Source organism: Stenella coeruleoalba (genome assembly GCF_951394435.1).
Source record: "Stenella coeruleoalba genome assembly, chromosome: 1".
Classification (NCBI taxonomy): Eukaryota; Metazoa; Chordata; class Mammalia; order Artiodactyla; family Delphinidae; genus Stenella; species Stenella coeruleoalba.
Genome location: NC_137169.1, coordinates 112,263,890 through 112,279,255, shown reverse-complemented (window position 1 = coordinate 112,279,255; position 15,366 = coordinate 112,263,890). Strand labels below are relative to the sequence as shown.

General features: G+C 48.5%; 1 protein-coding gene across 2 annotated transcripts in view; it reads left to right on the top strand.

The window, feature by feature from the left end:
- The first annotated feature begins 10,578 nt into the window (after nucleotides 1–10,578).
- ARHGEF2 (Rho/Rac guanine nucleotide exchange factor 2) overlaps nucleotides 10,579–15,366 on the top strand; it is a 44,475-nt gene continuing 39,687 nt past the window's right edge. For both annotated transcript variants that reach the window (XM_079899980.1, XM_079899979.1), the window contains exons 1-2: nucleotides 10,579–11,053; nucleotides 12,471–12,588. In XM_079899980.1, coding sequence (XP_079756106.1) covers nucleotides 10,794–11,053; nucleotides 12,471–12,588 — 378 coding nt within the window. In that variant the 5' untranslated portion in view covers nucleotides 10,579–10,793. The remainder of the gene's footprint in view (nucleotides 11,054–12,470; nucleotides 12,589–15,366) is intronic.

Here is a 15,366-nt window from a genome sequence, read left to right as displayed (position 1 = left end):
GGATTGAGCCCTCTTCTTGAGGTAACTTAATGGAGGATGAGCAGCAGACGGTACTTCACTCTAATGGAAACTACCCTAGGGACATGAGACCCCTGATCTCCAGATTTCATGCAGGTCTGCAAGGGAGAGGGAAAGCAAGCACTGGCCCTACATCCTTCCTGGAGATTGAGTACCCAAACTGAGGGCTTCCTCCCTAAAAGGCAAAACAGATAGCAACCCAGCTCTCAGCGTGTTCCAGATCCCCTCCTCCCGCTGGAAACTAGCCCTCTATCCCTCCCATGTTGTCCAAACTTTTAGCTGGCACCCGCTCACCCACACCCAGCCCTGGTACCAGGAGGATCCAGGGCCCAGATTACCACCCCTTTCACATACTAGGCTTTGGGACTTCACCTGACAAAAGTTAATTGGAAACGGGTATAAGGATTCCCAAGAAGCTGTGGATAATGCAGCGGCTTGGTGACAGGATGGGAAGTTATCTGGGCTGGATCCCTCGAGAGAGCGGCTCAGGGTGGCGGAAGCAGCACTGACCACAGAGGCAGCAGTGCTGGATCCCAGCCCCAGTTCTGCCACTCCCTGGCTGGCAGACCTCAGGTAAATCACACACACCCACCCCCGCTCGGAGCCTGTGTCCTCATTTGGACAATCCCAGGATTGTTAAATTAGAGAATTTCTGAGGACCCTACACCAGTAAAACAGGCAGCTGTTTCCCCTGTATTCTTGTGAAGTGAGAAACAACCACTGTCACTCATGTGGTTTGGAGCCCAGCTAGGTAGGAAAGGGCACACAGTTTCCACATCTGGCAACAACTGCCCTCTTCCTCTCACGCAGAGGGAGAGTTTTAGAGCAAGGATAGACCGTAGCTCACCTAATTTAATCTCATTTAATAGATCAGGAAAGGCAGAGTGGAGTGGTTTATCCAAGGACACAGCAAGTGGCAGCTAGCATATCTATTGAGTAACATTTATGGGCCCAGCATTTATGTTCCACTATTTGTACATATCTCATTTACTATCCCCATTTTACAGAGGAGGAAATGAGGCTACTAGGGAACTTCTCCAAGGCCCCTTAACTTGTGAGTTGGCAGAGGCAGCCAAGCTCTTCCGATTCCAACATGTCCTTTCCCCTGGACCACGAGGTCCATCAGGGAGGAGGCTCCCCGGTACCACAGGAAGTCCAACATCTGCCCACTCCATCCTCTGCCCCAGGGAAGCGGTGAGGGTGAGTCAGTGCCCCTAGAAGCTGTTATCAGGGAAGGGGGTGGAGAGCCAGTCAGATATCCTGTGCCTGGTATCCACAACACGCCGGGAGTTGGGAGCCGGGTGTGTGCCAAGCCGCCTGCTCACCCTGTTCCTGTTGGCTGAAGGAGGGCCCTCCTCTGATGTAGCTGCCCTTGTCATCACTCCTCCCTGTACTTTCATCACAGAAAATACAGTCTGTCCTCCTCCCCCTACTGTAACCTGCCTCTTAAAGGGAACGACGAGCATTTTGAAACCAAATTTGAGAGAGAGCAAAGGACCTCCCTGACCCTAGTAGGACCTTGCTGTTAAGTAGGGTTCCAGCTGTGGGCCTTTCCCTGAGTTGTCTTCTTTTTCCCCTCAGTTCCACCCTGTCTCTGCCGGAGGGCGGGTGAAGGTTCCCTGGGATGTCAGGTTCCCACATATTCTCCCCTCAGAGTGACCCCAGCTTGGTTTCCTGTATCTGTTCCTACGTGTGCCTGAATCCAGGGGCTGCCCTTTGGGGGATGCTGAAGATGGGGAACCCAGGAATCCTCGGGACCAGCAACGGCACCCAAGGGGTTAAAGGTCTGGGCACAGCACTGTCTAGGGTGTTTGAAGTAGGGCGGGGAAGGGAAGGGCTAGAGTAGTTGGAGAGGCAGCTGATCTGGACTGGAATGAGTCCCCCCTGTCTCCTATGCAAACTTCTGGACCATGAGCAATTCCCTTAAAAGGACCAAGAAAGAGGCCCCCCCATTAAGGTCCTGGACTGGATTCTTAGAGGGGCTGTCTGAAGTGGGACTTCTTCCTATACTGCAGTCACCAACCGAAGGCAAGAACAGGTCTCCCATCTTTGGGATATCTCCCAAGTCTGGTGAGTTTCCCTCTTCCCTTTCCCTGAGTCCTTACCGCATCAATGGGCATTTCCCAGAAACAGCGATCTTCAGGAACCCCTCAGCACCCCCAGGAAGTGACAGAACAATTCTCCACCAGTCTCCTGCATTCAGCTGCCTTTTTAAAAAAATAATTAATTAATTAATTTTTGGCTGCATTGGGTCTTCGTTGATGCGCGTGGGCTTTCTCTAGTTGCAGCGAGTGGGGGCTACTCTTCATTACGGTGAGCAGGCTTCTCATTGCAGTGGCTTCTCTTGTTGCGAAGCACAGGTTCTAGGTGCTTGGGCTTCAGTAGTTGCGGCACATGGGCTCAGTAGTTTTGGTTCGCAGGCTCTAGAGCGCAGGCTCAGTAGTTGCGGCGCACGGGCTTAGTGGCTCTGTGACATGTGGGATCTTCCCAGACCAAGGCTTGAACCCATGTCCCCTGCATTGGCAGGCAGATTCTTAACCACTGCACCACCATGGAAGTCCCATCAGCTCCCTTTTTTTAAAAAATTTTATTAATTTTTATTTTGGGCTGTATTGGGTCTTCGTTGCTGTGCGCGGGCTTTCTTTGGTTGCTGCGAGCGGGGGTACTCTTCACTGCGGTGTGCGGGCTTCTCATTGCAGTGGCTTCTCGTTGCAGAGCACGGGCTCTAGGCCCATGGGCTTCAGTGGTTGTGGCACGCAGGCTCAGTAGTTGTGGCACGTGGGCTGTAGAGCGCAGGCTTAGTAGTTGTGGCGCACGGGCTTAGTTGCTTCGTGGCATGTGGGATCTTTCCATACCAGGGCTTGAACCCATGTCCCCTTCATTGGCAGGCGGATTCTCAACCACTGAGCCACCAAGGAAGCCCTCAGCTCCCATTTTTAACTAGGGTGCATTGAGAGTGTGTGTGTCTCTGTGTGTGCGCGCACAAGTGTGCAAATAGGAAATCACCATAATGGCCAACAGTTAATTAACACTACTTGTGGGACAAGTGACGCCAAAGATTTTATATATACTTTTTTTTCTTTTTTTTGCCGTGTCACTAGTTCCCTGACCAGGGATTGAGCCCGGGCCCTCAGCAGTGAAAGCACGGAGTCCTAACCACTGAACCGCCAGGGAATTCCCTTATATACATTCCTTTTTTTTTTTTTTGGCTGCATTGGGTCTTTGTTGCTGCGCAAGGGCTTTCTTTTGTGGTGTCAAGCGGGGGCTACTCTTCGTGTGCAGGCTTCTCATTGTGGCGGCTTCTCTTGTTGCGGAGCACGGGCTCTAGGTGCGCGGGCTCGGTAGTTGTGGCACGTGGGCTCTAGAGCACAGGCTCAGTAGTTGTGGTGCACAGGCTTAGTTGCTCCGTAGCATGTGGGATCTTCCCGGAGCAGGGCTCGAGCCCATGTCCCCTGCATTGGCAGGCAGATTCTTAACTACTGAGCCACCAGGGAGGCCCCCTTTATATACATTCTTAATCCTCACAGTCCTATGGGGTTAGCATATCATAATCCCCATATTAAAGTTGAGGTTTAGAGGAATTAAATAACTAACACTCATCAATTAAGAGGTAGATTATAGGACTGGGATTCAGACTCAAGTTTATCTGGCACCATTAAGACAGGAGGTATGGACAAACAGGATGGCTAGAATTTTAAAACTTTAAATCCTAATTCACCCTGGGTCCCCTTCCTCTAGGCCCTGACATTATTCCCTTTATCCCTGGTGGTTAATTGTGAGATTTAAAGGGCCACAAACTCATACCTGAGAGCCAGGGGCTTCCAGATTCCAGATTACCCCATCCATTCAGATTAGGGGCTCCTTAGTTCACCCACTGCCTTTAGCTGTTCCCTGGGATCTGATGGGTTAACTCCTTGGGACTCAGTGGCCAAAGTCTTCTCAGGTGTGTCCCTCTGAACCTCAGCCCCTCTCTTGCCCCACCCTGCTGGCATGGCACCCAGAACGCATGCCAAGAAACTGACAGGAGGCAGAAGTGGACTGATTGGTCTTCCCCCTTTTATTCTCTAGCCCCGACACATCATGGGCTAGTCTGGGTCCCAACAAGCCTCTGGTAGAATAAGCACACAGGCCCAGCATAAAGAGAAGATAGGATCCCTAGGTTCAGTTTGCAAACAAATTTTTTTAAAAAAAGAGAAAAGATGATCACACTTGGAAGCCCAAAGCAGCAAAAATCCTGACTGATTTGTGAGCCTAATATATCAAAGGGGGGGGGTGATTTAGGGTGAGTGTTTGAGATGCTTGATGGCTGACTTTTTTTTTTTTTACATCTTTATTGGAGTATAATTGCTTTACAATGGTGTGTTAGTTTCTGCTCTATAACAAAGTGAATCAGCTATACATATACATATATCCCCATATCTCTTCCCTCTTGCGTCTCCCTCCCGATGGCTGACTTTTAAGGAGATATGATGGGACTTCCCTGGCGGCCCAGTGGTTTGGAGTCTACACTTCCACTGCAGGGGGCATGGGTTCGATCCCTGGTCGGGGAACTAAGATCCCACATGCTGTGTGGTGTGGCCAAAAAAATAAATAAGTAAAAATTTAAAAACTAAAACTAAGGAGACGTGGTTAGATGAGAGGACTGAGGATGCCTGGCTCTCTAGCTTTGAACTTCCAGAATTAAGTACTAACAATAAAATCGACAACTCTGCCCTATGGGCCCTGGAAGCAGGTGGAAGCAGGAGTCAACCCAAAAGCTGATGTGGCAGATGGCTTTTGCCTGAACTAGCCCCTGTCCCACAGAGGGGTGGTACACTTGCCTCACCACTGTGTTTGTGCATAGACCCTTCTGGGTCCTTGTCTTGGTGCCTGACACCTGGTAGGTGCTAAAGAAATATTTGCTGAATGGAGGAATCCTCTCTATGTACCCTTTACCTTTTCTTTGATTTTTGGAATTGTGATACCACTCTCTGGCAGTTGACAGGAAAGCCAGGGAAGGAGGATGAGTTCCAGGATACAGTGTTGAATGCACAGCAAAATCTCATATGTCTCACACTGAGAAATAGAGCGATGACGTAGCCAGGTCAGGGTGAGGTGAGGAATTAGAGACTTGGGTGCTATATGACTTGCTGTAGAATGGTGTGTTCGTGAGCAGGGAGGAGTGGGAAGGAACTGTGGTTACCAGGGCCTTCTTCATCTGAAGCCCTGCTTTAGTCTTTGCAGGACACTGTTGGATTAATGGTTTACTTTCTATGGGAGAGGAAGCAGGTAGGTTAAATTTTGAACCATCAAAGGGTTTTCTACGACCCTGTTCCCCCAGGGCTAGGAGACCTGGAGAGAAGCCAGCAGACCATGCCATCTGGCCTGTCCCTTCCGCCTTGTTCTTTATTATCTGGTTCTTTCGGGTCTTCCACATTATTGCCCCCTTTGGGAAATTTAGGACCCCAGAGCCAGGCCCAGGGAGCCCCCCAGGCTGCGAAGGGGCCCACTAGCCTTGCCCACTGTCCCCTGTGCCTAGCTGTGTGGTTGCTATCAGCAGTTCCTACCCCCAGTGTTCGCTGGCAGCAAACAGAAGCAGGGCCCTGCCTGCCCCCCCCCATCACCTCATTCAGATTTCTAAGATGCAGAGGGAGTAGAAAGGACAAATTTAATTTTTTGGAATCCCCATCTAATTTCTTCTGGAAACTGCTTCCTTTCTTTGGCTGGGGTGGAGGGGGCAGGAATGAGGAAGTGAATAACAATATTGCCAGCTTTCTTTCAAAGCTAGCCACTTGCTCTCATTGGTTGCCTTCTTGTTTCAGAGAACTCAGGCTGTACACTGGGATGCATCTGCTTTGAAAACTCAGCTCCACCTCCTACAGCCCTGTGACCTTGAGCAAGTTACTTTCCCTCTCTGTGCTGCCTGTTTCTTCCTATGTAAAATAGGGATAATATCTGTTTCAAGAAATGGTTGTGAGGATCCCACAGGGTGCTGTAGGCACTCATGGGTTAAGCCTCTTCCCCCTGTAGGCTCAGGTGCTGTTTAGGAAATGGGTGTGCTGGGGTCTTCAATGTCCCTCCTCCCCCAAGCTGGTTGCAGACACCTGGCTGGTAGGCAGTGAGCCTTAATGTCTCTCTTTGATCTCTTTTTCCTCCTTCCTGAGATTTTGAGACCCAGCTTCTCTAAATCAAGTCTGCAAACTTCTTCTGTAGAGACCCAGATAATAAATATTTTAGGCTTTATGGGCCATATGGTCTCTGTCGCAACTACCAACTTTGCTGTCATAATGCAAAAACAGCCATAGACCATATGTAAATGAATGAGCATGGCTGTGTTCCCCAGAAAAAACCCTTTATTTATGAGCACTGAAAATTGAATTTCATATAATTTTTATGTGTCACAAAGTAGTATTCTTCTTTTGATTTTTTTCCAACCATTTAAAAAAGAAAATAGGACAGATTTGGCCCACAGGCTATAGTTTGCCAACCTCTGCTCTAAACTACCAGAGGCCATTGTCCATCCCTTCTCTTTTATTTATTTATTTTTTTTGCGGTACGTGGGCCTCTCACTGTTGTGGCCTCTCCCGTTGCGGAGCACAGGCTCCAGAAGCGCAGGCTCAGCGGCCATGGCTCACGGGCCTAGCTGCTCCGTGGCATGTGGGATCTTCCCGGACCGGGGCACGAACCCCTGTCACCTACATCGGCAGGCGGACTCTCAACCACTGCGCCACCAGGGAAGCCCCATCCCTTCTCTTTGAAGAGTGCAGGTTCATCAGGGTTCATCAGGCTCCTCCTTGCTCTGGTTGTTATGTGCTCTTTTCTATCAGAAGTTGTTTATGTTAATGAGTCCCCATCACAGTTGTTTTAGTGTCAGCCTGTGGGTTATCTATTCTCTCTCTCTCTTCTTTAACCGTCATATAATGCCTATTTCTGCTTCTGTCTTGGGCATTCCTCTCTCCAGCTCTCCATTTCTCTATGCTCTGCCTTCTCTTTGCTTCTAAATAATAATAGTAACAACAAAAATAATAGTAGCATTTGCTAAGTACCCAATATGTGCCAAGCACAATGTTAGTTGTATTACATACATTATCAAGTCTTTCAATATCCTTACAAGGTAGTATTACCATTCCCATTTTACAGATGATCCTGAAGCTCAACAACATTAAATAAGCAAGTTCCCAAGGTCATGTGGCTTATGAAGGTGGCAGAGCTAGCAAATCTGATGAACTTCAAAGCACCCTGAAGAAATTATGGTCTCAGAGTTTTGAATGAGAGAGATTTCTCTCAGTACTTCCCTGGCGGTCCAGCAGTTAAGACTCCGAGCTTCCACTGCAGTGGGCACGGGTTCAATCCCTGGTTGGGGAACTAAGATCCCGCATGCCGTGTGGTGCAACCCAAAAAAGAGAGAGAGAGAGAGATTTCTCTCTGTTAAAATATTGTGTGCTCCCATCTCAGCACACGGTAGAGTGTCTAACGAATCACTGATGACTAGGGCCATTGGTGGAGGTCACACGCTCAGAGGAGGAATCACGAGACGCTGATGGTCTGTGTCGATGGGAAAACCATCTGATCCAGAGGCAGGAAGAAAAGTAAAGTGACTTAGAGCCCCTTCTTGCTTTCCTCCCCTGCCCCCATCTCAAGCATCTGATCTCAGACCTATTTCAGAATCTCCTATCTGTGCTCAGCGGAAGCAGTGATGTGACACGATGTGATCTCATTCTGGGGCTAAATAAAGCCATTGTGTGAGACCCAGCCCTGGTTGCTCCCTTGCACCATTTCCTGAGCTCAGGAGCCTAGTGAAAGATGGGAGGGGGCTGGGAGAGAACTGATGGAAGGAGGGGCAAGGAAAGGAACACAACCACAGGGGCTCCAGCTTGAATTTCAGAAAGAGGCGGAGGGACTATCTCTGGGAGGGGGTTGAGGAAACCTTGCTAAACCTCATCTCTTTGAAGGATAGAATGAAAATTATTGACCTGACAGCATGAAGGGGTGGAATTTAGAAGAAAAACTTTCTGAGGAATGGAATGAAGATTTAAGGGAGAAGGAGCCCAGCGGATTCCATTTTCACAGAGGGCAGAGACCATGAATGACATGACAGAGAGGCCAGAAAGAGGGTAATTCTTTGAGAAGAGGTCAGACTCCAGGTGGTCTCAGCTGGAGGAAGAAGGGTGAAATTTCAAGACATAAAGATCTCAGGATTCGAAATGTCTGTCCACCAGGCCAAGGCAGCAGGGTACCACCTCCAACAGGCGGCATCTCCAGGGATGGAGGGAAAGGAAAGGGCTTCCATTCACTGCTTTTCATTCATCTCATCAAATCCAGCCCTGTGGGCAGAATCAGGGCGGGAAGAGTAGATAGAAGCTGGGTTCAGGGCGTGTAGGTCAAATGGTGTTTTCTCTTTTGTGAGGTCACTGAATGCCAGATCCAAGTTCCTTGTAGTGCCCCCTCAGTGTCCCTCCATTTCTGTCCTGTTCCCAGCCCCTGCTCCTCTTTTTCTAGGGAACATACCTGGTTCCTACTCTTTCCTCCATCCCAGCTTCTCACGATACTTTTTGTCAGTACCCCTCTCCCCCTGCCCCCAAATCTCAGCTTTGGAGACCACTGGTTTGCAGGGACCGTGCTGTGGCCCTCAGGCTCTGTCCTGCTCCCTGCAGATCTGCCCATCCTGTTTATTTATTTATTTTCTAAATATGTTTTTAAGAAAATGTTTATTTATTTGGCTGCACCGGGTCTTAGTTGCGGCACACGGGATCTTCGTTGCGGCGTGTGAACTCTTAGTTGCGGCACGTGGGATCTAGTTTCCTGACCAGGGATAGAACCCGGGGCCCCCTGCATTGGGAGCGCGGAGTCTTTTTTTTTTAAAAAAAGATTTATTATTTATTTATTAATTTAATTTATCTTTGGCTGTGTCAGGTCTTAGCTGCAGCACGCAGGATCTTCGTTGAGGCATGCGGGATCTTTCGTTGTGGTGCGCGGGCTCTTCCTTGTGGTGCGCAGGCTTCTCTCTAGTTGTGGCGTGCGGGTTTTCTCTTCTCTAGTTGTGGCGCGCAGACTCCAGTGCGCGTGGCCTCTGTAGTTTGCAGCATGCAGGCTCTCTCGTTGAGGCGCGCGAGCTCAATAGTTGTGGTGTGTGGGCTTAGTTGCCCCGTGGCATGTGGGATCTTATTTCCCTGCCCAGGGATCAAACCTGCGTCCCCTGCATTGGAAGGCGGATTCTCTACCACTGGACCGCCAGGGAAGTCCCATCCCATCCTGTTTATAGATAGCACATCAGATGGCACGAGGCCCAAGTTTGTGGACACAGAGAGAGGATGTCTCCCAGCAGCAGGCTGAGAGGTCCCCTCTATGTGGCTTCCAGCTGTGCTGAGCACGGACAGGCACAGGGCCTGGGCTGGTTTCCTAGGCCTCTCTTTCTCTATCTTCAGACCCACCCAGCAGGGCAGCAGAATGCCATCTGCAGAGGCCTGAGTACTTGTCTCCTTCCCTGTGGTAGGCAGGTGTGCAGCTGACACAGGCACAGGTGCCATCTCAGTGGTCCTGGGTGGAGTGGGGGCAGGTTGCAGTGAAAGAGGGAAAAGTTGCTGGAAGGAACGACTGTCCAGCAACCTGGACTTTGGGGTGGGGGGGTGTCGGGGGCGGGGAGTAAAATAACTTGCGGAAGGCTTGACACCCTCACAGGAAGCCTGGGAGGAGCGGGAATTCTGGCTCACTGCTTCCTGGCCCTCCAGGGTCCTCTGAACATCTCAGTTGCTTCACCCCTGGGAGAAGAGGAGCCTGGGAAACTCATTCTAGCAGAAGTTCTACAGAGATAGGGCCCAGAGGGGGTGTACAGAGGTAGATGCAGTAGATGTGAGTTGCCTTCCCGCCCCTCCATCACCTTAGTACTCGGGTATTTGGTACTTGTTTCTGGAGTGGAGCTTATCATTTTCAACTTTAAGAGCTCCTGAGGGTTCTTAAATCTGAGACACACTGAGGCAAGCCCTGATGGCAGCCAGGAGTACTGGGCAGTGAGAACAATGCCCACTTGGGAGAGAGAGAAGGAATTTCAATGTGGCTGGTTTTGGACCCCTTCTCTTTGCTTCTTGGGAAAAGGTCAGAATGGCTCTCTTACTCCCCAAACGACCAGAATCTTAGAAAGAAGAAATCATACTACTTTCTCACTCATGCACCTTTTCTCCCTGCTGTTTTATTTGCCTAGACTCCTCCCTTTCCAACGTGGCCAAATCCTAACCACTCCACCCTTCCAGGCCCATCTCAAAGGCTGTTTACTTCCGTTTCCCTTTTTTGAGTCCTCCAACTGGCTATATGCACTCATTCCTTTGACATCACAAAGACTTTTTTTTGAAACTTCTCTTGTGGCATTTGGCAAACTCTGGCCAGTTGTTTGTGATTTGTGCTTTTGTCTATGTACACACATGGACACATGCACACACACAGTCACTAAAACGAATTCCTTGAGGGTAAGAACAATATCTATTTCTCTTTGCTTGGCTTGGTCCTCTGCCATATAGGTACTCATTAAATGGAATAATAATGAGTGAATGAGGATGTCATTATGTACTGGAAAGAACACTAGACTGGGGGTCAGAAAACCCAAGTTCTCTGCTTGACTCTGCAACTAATTCCTCGTATGATCTTGAGCCAGCCATCCTCCAATTCTGTGCCTTGGTAAAAGGAGGCGTGACAGGATGCTCTAGGCCTGGCTGACTGGGACCCCTTTCTAGTTCCAAATTCCAGAATTCTAGAACTCACCATTCTCTGTCTTCTTGATTCAGACTGGCCTGTGTGTACCTCCCATGAACAAGGACGTCCCAGAGGTGCTCCTCACAGGTGGAGACCTGGTGCCCCAAGGCCACACTCGACGCTGCCTGTCTGTGGTCGAGTCCAGAGAACAGCTGGAGGAGAATGAGGAAGAGGGAGAGAAGAAGGAGGGAGACGGCTTCCACGCTGTACCCCTCCGAAGGTCGAGGGCTTTCCGTGCCTACAGTCACAACTACGACCCCTTCAAAAGACATAGCTGGGGGCCGGGCAAGGAGCTCCAGGATCCACTGAGCGGGTAAAACACCAGGGGACCTCCTGTCTCTCCTTCTGTCAAGTCCTATACCTCGGAGAAGTGGTTGGAAAGGAATGACAGGAGTTGAGGAGACCTGGGCCCCTAGTCTCTTCCCTGGAGAATCCGAACCCAGGCCTGTTGCGGGCCTTTGGGGAGGGTGGACCCTGCCTTTCAAAATGTGGCTCTACCTAATAGTCCTAGCTCCTTCTTTCTACCTGGTCTCAAGGGCAGGTGGGTGAGGATGGTGAGGGAAAGGTATGGAGGTGAGGTGAGTAGCAGGACACTCAGGTCTTATTGCCTCCACCTCCCACTTGGGTTTCTTAGGACCATACAACAGTGTCAGAGCTGGAAGGGACTCAGGGATCATATGGCCCCATCACCTCATTTTACAGATGAGGAAACTGAGGCCCAGAGAACTTTGGGAGGTTTCTTGAGAGAAGTGCTCCCAGGGTTGGGGCATGGAACCTGCCCCCTTTCCCAAATTGCTCCCTGCCTGCTGGATCCAGGCTGAGGCAGGCCCAAGATATTTAGATATCATAGTCCAGCCCTACAATTGGGGAAGAACTACTCTGGCTCAGGGGCCTACATAAGCTTGGCAGACTAGAAGAGAGGGACCCAGCTCTTCCCCTCTCCTGGAAAATCACTGACCATATCCCCAAAGACAGAGGAAGCCAGAAAGAGAAGGTCCAGGGGTCAGCATGAAGAGTTCAGTGTGAGTGGTCACTGTGAGGGCCTGCTAGCCGTGGAAGGGCCCTGTCTTTCTGCTTTGACAATGGTCCCCTTGGACAAGTTCTCTTAGCTCTGGTGAGTAGACCAAGCTTCTCTAGCTCCTAGGCGGGGCTGGCTGGGCTGTGTGAGGGGAGAGGACCTTGTCCCTGAACTGGCTTGGGAGGGAACTTGGGTGAGAAGCCTTGTCCGCAGGACTCATGGCACCTTGCTAAGAGCGGCTAATTTAAGGCAGAGATGCTCTGAGTACGCTTTACGTGGTGCCGACTGTATCTCACGGTCTTCCAGGTGTCACCTTTAACTACCAGGCACTAATTTTGACCCTTGGGTAGAGAAGAAAGGGAGCCCTGGGCACACCATTTATCTTAGTAGGAGCTAAGGTTGGCATCAGACACCAGGCAAAGAGCCAGAATGCAGCTTAACCTTCCTTTCCCTCCCTGCTGAACGCTGGCTGTTTTCTGGAGGGCAGTACTGTCCTTTGACCAGCAGGGGTCACCCTTGCCTGAAGCCAGCTCCACAGTTTTGCCAAAGCACAGCCCCAAAGGGAAGCCAGTTTGGGTCTGGCCTGCGCCTAGGCTAACCGGAAGGGCTGGGCTGGGGGCAAGCAACAGGACTGGGCTGAGGCGGTGTTCCTCCCTGGTGCCTGTCACAGGCCACTGGGACCGGAGGGCAGTGGTGGCAATGTGTGTTTCAGGAACAAACTGCAGGCATCGGGATGTGTGGGCTCCCAGGAGCCCCGCTTGCTGCAGAGCCAAGAGGAACTGGACCCCTTTCTGGAACTGCAGCACCAAGGTGGCCAACCCTCCTGCGTGGTATGGATACACAAATCCCCATGGAAGCTACCACCTTCCTCCCCCTCTCCTGCCCCTTTGCCTGTCCAGCCACCACTCTGTGCCTCTTCTGTTCTGCAAGCTGCTGGGTCTCCCTGTGTCCGGGCATCACTTTGACTCCATCTGATGGAATCTGAATCTGGTGTCTCTACTCCTCTGTCTGCTTTCCTGGGTCTGTATGCTCTGTCCCCCACTCTTGGTATCCTGCCTCTGTCTCTTTCTCTGAGACTCTCTGTGCCTTCCTTTCTGTGTCTGTGTCTCTGTGTTGATGTGGGTATCTCTATTCCTCTCTCATTAAAAGGCCCCTGCTCCCCTTGGTGTTATAACTACTTCTTTGTGTAGACCCCACATTTCTCAGATTTGGAGATGAACTTATTATTTGTAGGATGAAACTAGGCATCTGGTACCCTGAAACAGTAGTTCTCTAACAAGATAATCATAGGATTATCAAGTGAGAAAGGATATAGAGATTGCTCAGACTTCTGGCTGAAGGGAACATCACAGGGAAGATCTCAAGCCAGGACCCAGAGACCACTGAGGATACACGAAGCTTTCAGAGACATCACTGGGTTTGCCAGCTAAGAGTCCCTGAGTACAGTCAGCCCTCTGTATGCATAGGTTCTGCGTCCATGGATTCAACCAACCATGGACCAAAAACATTTGAAAAAAAATTCCAGAAATTTTCAAAAAGCAAAACTTGAATTTGCCTCATGCTGGCAAATATTTATATATTTATATAGCATTTACAACTATTTACATGGCATGTATATTACATTAGGTATTACAGTTAATCTAGAGATGGTTTAAAGTATATGGGAGGACGCACACAGGTTATATGCAAATTTCAGTATTATGCCATTTTATGTGAGGGACTTGAGCATCCTCAGCTTTTGGTATCCACAGGATCCTGGAATCAATCCCCCATGGATAATGAGGGACAGCTGTACGTGGAACTGTCTCCAGCCCGTGACTTAAGGTTACCTCCCCTCCAGCACATCCTCTAACTGGCCAGGGGTACCCACCCGGCCTCATTGTTCAAGTGCCTGTGGTTTGGGAGAGAGGTTGAGAAGAGGGGGCTGTTACAGGCTGTCAGGGAAGCAGCAAAACCCATCTTCCCCCAGCTCCCACTTTTCTCCATTAGCATCTCTGTAGGTCTTCCCTCACATCTGATTCAATGTGGTACGGTAGAAAGAACAGGATTTGGGAGTCACACTGCTCCTAGTTGAACAATTTATTTCAGCTTTCTGAAAATCAGGATACTAAAAACTGTCTTTTAAAGTTGTGATTATTAGATGAAAAAAAAAAAGTGTTAAAGTGCCCAGTACAGAGGCTAGCACACAGGAGATAACGGTTTCTTTTTTCTCTTCTCCCCTCCATTCCTTTGTACTTCTCTCTCTCTCTTCCACCTCTCTCTTCTCCCTGCTTCCCCCTTCTTGGTATTGTATGTCTTCTTCTTTCCCCCCTTCTCTAGTGGTTTTTTGTTTCTTCTCTTTTTATGTCTTCCTGTTCTGATTCCTCTTCTCTCTTCACCTAATCTTTAAGCACTTCCCTTAAATTTCTCCTTGTCTGTATGTTTGGGGTTTTTTTGTATCTTCCTGCAGCAGCAAATAGGTATAAGTCTTCAGCAAAGTCCACAGACCAAAAGTCTGAGATTCATTAAACTAGACTGGGGCTTTCAGACTAGTTTGAAAGCCAAGCCAAGTCTAGCTCAAAATTTATTTTGTTTGGCCAGCATGGTGTTTACACTTTCCAAAATTCAGATGTCCTTAGATGGGAGCTGTACCCTCCAGTTTGCCAGAGTTGCTAGTACTCTCTATTGTATTTTTCCATTTGTCATAAATATAGTATTTTAAAATGAATGCCTAATCAATCACCCATCCATCTCCAGAACTAGAATATCACCAGTACATTTATCTTTATTTATGTCTTCCTCTCTTCTATTATTCCCTTGCCTTCCCACCAGAGGTAACCACTATCTTGAATTTTCTTAATCACTCATTTACTTTTTTTTAAATAGTTTTAACACAAAGCATTACCTAATGATGTATTATTTCTTTTTTGTTTGTTTCTGACTTTAAAAACAATGATGTTATATTGTACAAAATTTTCTATAACTTGCATTTTCACTCAGCATTCTGTTTCTAATTTTTATCCATGTGTTACAAATAGTTATAGGTAATTATTTTCATTCCAATCTTCTGTTGATGGACATTTGGATAATTTCCATTCTTTACTATTATGAAGAGTGTCATTATGAACATCCTTTTATCCATCTTCCAGTGCTCATTTGCAAGAATTTCTCTGGGGTATATACCTTGGAGTAGAACTGTTGGGTCATAGTGTACACAGATGTTCATTTTTATAAGTTAATGGCAAACTGTTTCCACCCACATCAGCAGTATATAAGAGTTCTCATTGATCCACATGCTTTCCAACACTTGGAGTCATCAGATTTCTTAATTTTGCCAATCTAGTGGTTATAAATCTCATTGTGGTTTTAATTTGAATTATCCTTATTACAAATGGAATTGAGCAATTTTTATATGTGTCTTGGTCATTTGTGTTTCCTCTTCTGTGAAATTCCTCTTCATGTCTTTTGCCCACTTTTCTATTGGATTCTTTGAGGGTTTTTACTTTATTGTTTTGAACGTGTTCTTTACATATTCTGAATACTAATCCTTTGTGGTTATATGTGTTGCAATGATCTTTTCTCAAAGACTGAGAAAAGTGGTTTGTCTTTTCCTTCTCCTATGGTGCCTT